Source organism: Sebastes fasciatus, chromosome 10 (genome assembly GCF_043250625.1).
Source record: "Sebastes fasciatus isolate fSebFas1 chromosome 10, fSebFas1.pri, whole genome shotgun sequence".
Lineage (NCBI taxonomy): Eukaryota > Metazoa > Chordata > Actinopteri > Perciformes > Sebastidae > Sebastes > Sebastes fasciatus.
Window position 1 is genome coordinate 33,469,752 of NC_133804.1, and position 6,322 is coordinate 33,476,073.

General features: G+C 47.2%; 1 protein-coding gene across 2 annotated transcripts; it reads left to right on the plus strand.

The window, feature by feature from the left end:
• The first annotated feature begins 38 nt into the window (after positions 1-38).
• On the plus strand, positions 39-4,901 carry cox18 (cytochrome c oxidase assembly factor COX18). 2 transcript variants are annotated; one of them, XM_074647601.1, is made up of 8 exons: positions 39-254; positions 2,497-2,879; positions 2,916-3,256; positions 3,406-3,506; positions 3,864-4,018; positions 4,180-4,295; positions 4,378-4,485; positions 4,616-4,901. In XM_074647601.1, the coding sequence occupies exons 2-8, from the start codon at positions 2,510-2,512 to the stop codon at positions 4,775-4,777; spliced, it is 1,353 nt and encodes a 450-aa protein (XP_074503702.1). In that variant the 5' UTR covers positions 39-254; positions 2,497-2,509; the 3' UTR covers positions 4,778-4,901. The 2 variants fall into 2 exon arrangements, with proteins under 2 accessions (XP_074503702.1, XP_074503701.1); XM_074647600.1 differs by having other exon boundaries at positions 2,497-3,256.
• Positions 4,902-6,322: the final 1,421 nt, after the last annotated feature.

Sequence of the window (6,322 nt, forward strand, 5' to 3'; positions counted from 1 at the left end):
TGATTATTTATTGTATTTCTCTGAAGCGTGATCGATGTTTTCATTTCTTTATAAATAATTAATTAATATTGTTTTTATTTACAGAAAGGGTTCTTTTTCTTTTTTTTTAGTGACGTCACATTTACGCGACACACGGCGGTAAACAGTGTGACGTCATCTCTGCTGCCGGTGGATGGAGGATGAAGGTGAAACAATAAAGAATATAAAACCAGAGTTTAGAGGGTCTGAAACGTGACCCGGCTGACGTCACACAGGTACGTTCAACTCTCTACCTGTTTAGTGATCTTCACTGAGATCCGTCCTGCTAAATAATAACAGCTTTATTAAAGAAAAGAGATCAGTGTTGTTCTGTTCTACTGGAGACTCACCTGTTGCACCTGTTGCACCTGTTGCACCTTTATGTCTCAGCGACTGAATGCAGAAAATTTAACTCAATAACTATAAAAATTACTAATAATAATCTGTGTCTGTCTGTGCAGGTCTGTGTAGGTCTGTGCAGGTCTGTGTCTGTCTGTGCAGGTCTGTGTCTGTCTGTGTCTGTCTGTCTGTCTGTGCAGGTCTGTGTCTGTCTGTGTAGGTTTGTGTCTGTCTGTGTAGGTCTGTGCAGGTCTGTGTAGGTCTGTGTAGGTCTGTGTAGGTCTGTGCAGGTCTGTGTAGGTCTGTGCAGGTCTGTGTAGGTCTGTGTCTGTCTGTCTGTCTGTGTAGGTCTGTGCAGGTCTGTGTAGGTCTGTGTAGGTCTGTGTAGGTCTGTGTAGGTCTGTGCAGGTCTGTGTAGGTCTGTGTAGGTCTGTGTAGGTCTGTGCAGGTCTGTGTAGGTCTGTGTAGGTCTGTGCAGGTCTGTGTAGGTCTGTGCAGGTCTGTGCAGGTCTGTGTAGGTTTGTGTCTGTCTGTCTGTCTGTGTAGGTCTGTGTCTGTCTGTGTCTGTCTGTGCAGGTCTGTGTCTGTCTGTCTGTCTGTGTAGGTTTGTGTCTGTCTGTGTCTGTCTGTGCAGGTCTGTGTCTGTCTGTGTAGGTCTGTGTCTGTCTGTGTAGGTCTGTGTAGGTCTGTGTCTGTCTGTCTGTCTGTGTCTGTCTGTGCAGGTCTGTCTGTCTGTCTGTCTGTGCAGGTCTGTGTCTGTCTGTGTCTGTCTGTGCAGGTCTGTGTCTGTCTGTCTGTCTGTGTAGGTCTGTGTAGGTTTGTGCAGGTCTGTGTAGGTCTGTGCAGGTCTGTGTAGGTTTGTGCAGGTCTGTGTAGGTCTGTGTAGGTTTGTGTCTGTCTGTGTCTGTCTGTGTAGGTCTGTGTCTGTCTGTCTGTCTGTGTAGGTCTGTGTCTGTCTGTGTAGGTCTGTGTCTGTCTGTGCAGGTCTGTGCAGGCCTGTGTCTGTCTGTGCAGGTCTGTGTCTGTCTGTGCAGGTCTGTGCAGGTCTGTCTGTCTGTGTAGGTTTGTGTCTGTCTGTGTCTGTCTGTCTGTCTGTCTGTGTAGGTCTGTGTCTGTCTGTGCAGGTCTGTGTAGGTCTGTGTCTGTCTGTGCAGGTCTGTGCAGGCCTGTGTCTGTCTGTGTAGGTCTGTGTCTGTCCGTGCAGGTCTGTGTCTGTCTGTGTAGGTCTGTGTAGGTCTGTGCAGGTCTGTGTCTGTCTGTGCAGGTCTGTGTCTGTCTGTGCAGGTCTGTGTCTGTCCGTGCAGGTCTGTGTCTGTCTGTGTAGGTCTGTGTCTGTCTGTGTAGGTCTGTGTCTGTCTGTGTAGGTCTGTGCAGGCCTGTGTCTGTCTGTGTAGGTCTGTGTCTGTCCGTGCAGGTCTGTGTCTGTCTGTGTAGGTCTGTGTAGGTCTGTGCAGGTCTGTGTCTGTCTGTGCAGGTCTGTGTCTGTCTGTGCAGGTCTGTGTCTGTCCGTGCAGGTCTGTGTCTGTCTGTGTAGGTCTGTGTCTGTCTGTGCAGGTCTGTGTAGGTCTGTGTCTGTCTGTGTCTGTCTGTGCAGGTCTGTGTCTGTCTGTGTAGGTTTGTGTCTGTCTGTGTAGGTCTGTGTCTGTCTGTGCAGGTCTGTGTCTGTCTGTGCAGGTCTGTGTCTGTCTGTGCAGGTCTGTGTAGGTCTGTGCAGGTCTGTGTCTGTCTGTGCAGGTCTGTGTCTGTCTGTGCAGGTCTGTGTCTGTCCGTGCAGGTCTGTGTCTGTCTGTGTCTGTCCGTGCAGGTCTGTGTAGGTCTGTGTCTGTCTGTGCAGGTCTGTGTCTGTCTGTGCAGGTCTGTGTCTGTCTGTGTCTGTCCGTGCAGGTCTGTGTAGGTCTGTGTCTGTCTGTGCAGGTCTGTGTAGGTCTGTGTCTGTCTGTGCAGGTCTGTGTCTGTCTGTGTCTGTCCGTGCAGGTCTTTGTAGGTCTGTGTCTGTCTGTGCAGGTCTGTGTCTGTCTGTGTAGGTTTGTGTCTGTCTGTGTCTGTCTGTGCAGGTCTGTGCAGGTCTGTGCAGGTCTGTGTCTGTCTGTCCTGAACTGGTCTTTAGTCCTCAGTCCTGTTTGTGTCTTCATGTTTCAGGAGGGGGGTCATCATGTTGAGTGTGGGGGGGTCGGTGAGGTCCGGCGTCCTGCAGCTTCCTGTACGAGGACTCTGTTCTGCTGCATTCAACAACAAGTCACCTCCACCTGGTCACACCTGGTCTACACCTCCGTCAGCCAGACTCACTGCAGTCCGCCGTCACATGGTACCCGTCAGGACACTGTCAGGTGGAAGGACACTGTCAGACGTCGAGACGCTGTCAGACTTCAGGACTCTGTCAGGAGTCGGGACGTTGTCAGACGTCAGGACGCTGTGTGTCGGGATGTTGCCAGGTGTTGGGACGTTGACAGGTGGCGGGACGTTGCCAGGTGTCAGGACGTTGCCAGGTGTCGGGACGCTGTCAGGCGTTGGGACGCTATCAGGTCTCAGGAGGCCATCAGGAGTCGGGACGTTGTCAGGTGTCAGGAGGCTCTCAGGAGTCGGGATGCTGTCAGGTGTCAGGAGGTCATCGGGTGTCGGGACGTTGCCAGGCGTCGGGATGCTGTCAGGCGTTGGGACGCTGTCAGGCGTCAGGAGGCTCTCAGGTGGCGGCCGTGATGACGGTGCAGGTGCAGGTGCAGCCGGCTGGTACGGCAGCCTCTCGGACTCAGCTCCAGTTCACCTGTGCGAACACTTCCTGGTCAGCGCGCAGCAGGTGAGCGGGCTGCCGTGGTGGCTGAGCATCGTCGTGGCTACGCTGTCAGTCAGGACACTCATCACTCTGCCGCTCGCCACCTACCAGATGGTCATCATTGCCAAGGTGAGTGACGGGAGACGACGAGAGGAGGAATTATTGATTAATCTGCTGATTATTGATTGATCGATCAACAATTTAGTCCATAAAGCATCTGAGACATTAAGAAAGTGGAGCCATCACGGTAACCATAGTAACCTCTGGGTAATGTCCAGGTGGAGGCGCTGCAGGCGGAGATCTCGCAGCTGGCGAAGAGGCTCCGATATGAAGTTTCAGTCCGAGCTGCAGAGAAAGGCTGGACGGAGAAACAGAGCCGGTAAGAAACAACACAAACAAATAACAACAGATTAATTTTTAAACATCTAAAGTCTAAATCTGTGTGAGTCAAAGAAACTCCCGTATTGTCAATGTAGCTAGGAAAGCCATCATCCTCTGAATGCTCTAGGTCTCTAGTTTGATCCATCCATCCTCTGAATGCTCTAGGTCTCTAGTCTGATCCATCCATCCTCTGAATGCTCTAGGTCTCTAGTTTGATCCATCCATCCTCTGAATGCTCTAGGTCTCTAGTTTGATCCATCCATCCTCTGAATGCTCTAGGTCTCTAGTTTTTGTCTGTAAAGTTTCCTGAGGCTGTGATTATCCTGGAGGTCACCACAGGTCTGTTTCTCGTCAGGTTCCAGTTCAAGAAGAATCTGCGTCGTATTGTTTCTCAGCTCTACATCAGAGACAACTGTCACCCTTTCAAAGCCAGTCTGCTGGTCTGGGTCCAGCTGCCTCTGTGGATCAGCCTCTCTCTGGCCCTGCGAAACCTCAGTCTGGATCAGTCTGGTAAGCTAACACCGAGTCCAGACCAGTCCGGTTAACTGACTCTGTACCAGTCTAGTACACAGAGTCCGGATCAGTCTGGTAAAACTAAATGAACTACCAGTTAACTGACCCTGGACCAGGTCTTTGTTCCATTAACTCCCAGTAAACCGTGTTGTCTGCAGGGCAGCTGTCTGATCTGGCAGCAGGAGGCGCTCTGTGGTTCCCGGACCTCACCTTACCGGACTCCACCTGGATCCTACCGGTCTGTCTGGGACTCACCAACCTGCTCATCGTAGAGGTCAGTCTGTTCAGCAGGTGTGTGACTATCACCTGACCTGATGATGTCATCTAACCTAACCTCCCCCTCTCTTCTTCTTCAGGTGTTTTCTCTTCAAAGAGTCAACCCGTCTCGTGTCCAGAGGATCATGACGAACGCCATCAGAGCGTTCTCCGTGTTGATGATTCCCATCGCTGCTGCAGTTCCTTCTGTGAGTTCAACACACATATGAAACTAGAGAAGCTGAGGAGTCCAGCTGCTCTGGTTTGATTTCATGCTGATACCTGAATCTTCTACCTGTAAATATCTACCTCTCTTCTACCCCCCCCCCTCCCCCCCAGTCCATGGCGCTCTACTGGTTCACCTCCAGTCTAGTTGGATTCAGTCACAACCTCGTCCTTCGTTCTCCTACCGTCCACAAACTCCTCAAACTCCAGACTCCTCGATCGGAGTCTCCTTACAGAGACCTGCTGTCTGCCTTCATCAGCAAATACTGCAAATAAATACACAGAGTACTGCTAGTACACATCGAATACTTTAACTACATCATGTCCTCGTCACTGACTGTACTGCATATTTCCTCTGAATGTTCTGACTGTTGAAGATCTGATAAACGTGTTGACAAACTCCTCTGAGTCTCCTTCACTTATTAACATATTTAAATCACGTGTGTGTGTGAGTACACATTATATATATATATTATATATATAATATATTATAATAATAGCAACAGTGGGACCGGCAGAGACCGGCAGGGACTTCCTGTTGAAACAATAACAGGAAGAATCGATGTGACCTCCGACTCTGAACATTTCCTGTTTATTATTTCCTCGGCGACCAGCTGACGCCCAGTAATGAACAGATGAAGAAATGAAACCTTTACAATGAAAACCACTGTGGTACTGGTCCGTACTGGTCCGTACTGGTCTGTATTGGTCCGTACTGGTCCGTATTGGTCTGTATTGGTCTGTTCTGGTCCGTACTGGTCTGTACTGGTCCGTACTGTTTTTGTATTCATCTTTATTGATCTTTGTTCTCAGTGGGTGATAGAATAAGGAAACTGTATGGAAGTTCATTACTGCCATGAAAATTAAAATTAAAAAATAGGAATGCAGTGAACCGGTTAATATGAGTCACATGACCTTTAACCAATCAGATCGACCTGATCAATGAACCAGTTAATGAGTCACATGGCCTTTAACCAATCAGATCGACCTGATCAATGAAATCTGCTGTGATTTTTTAGTAGCAATCTGATATTTTCGTTTTCACGTAAAATCAATAAATCAATCGATCAATAGAATCAGAAGTTTTACATTTTGTAATGAACGTCATCAATATTTAATCTGCTGGTAAATTAAAGGAGCTGATGTTGATTTAATTTAATAGATTCAAAGACCGACGTGTTGACGTGTTATATACATTTTAAACAGCTTGTTTTGTTAAAAGTGTTTCTTTGTTTGACAAATTTAATTCTCTCGTTACTGACGGACTGAAATAACACATTATTTAATGCAATGCTATTATCAGAGCTATTAATAAAGCTATTATCAGAGCTATTATTAGTGTTATTACTGTATTAATTAGCATTTATCAGGTTAGTAAAATACTTTTCTAGTTACTGGCAGAATGAAATAACACATTATTTAATTTAATGTTATTATTAGAGTTATTACAGTATTAATTATTTATCAGGTTAGTGAAACATTTTTCTTCAGTTCTCAGTAACAGGAAACAGCTGTGTGAAGATAAACGATGAGTTCATTGATCAGCAGCAGATTATTAATTAATTAATGAATTATTATTATGAATTATTATTATTAATGACGTCACTGCAGATAAAGTTTGATTCAAACCATCAGATTCTGACTCTTTAACTCGCTTCTTTATTGTTCCGACCTTTTTATCAGAGTATTTCATTTTAGTATTAGTATTAGTACATAGTAGTATTATCAGTATTGAGTCAGTGTTGGTCCTCCATACATCCTCTGGTCTGTGTCAGAGAGTCCAGGATCAGGATCAGGTCTTGGTCTCCTGAGTGAGGCGGA

Coding starts and splice junctions, on each gene's coding strand:
- cox18 (XM_074647600.1), top strand. CDS start 2,510: ATGTTGAGTGTGGGGGGGTCGGTGAGGTCCGGCGTCCTGCAGCTTCCT. Junction 3,257..3,405: donor AGATGGTCATCATTGCCAAG/GTGAGTGACGGG, acceptor GGTAATGTCCAG/GTGGAGGCGCTGCAGGCGGA. Junction 3,507..3,863: donor TGGACGGAGAAACAGAGCCG/GTAAGAAACAAC, acceptor GTTTCTCGTCAG/GTTCCAGTTCAAGAAGAATC.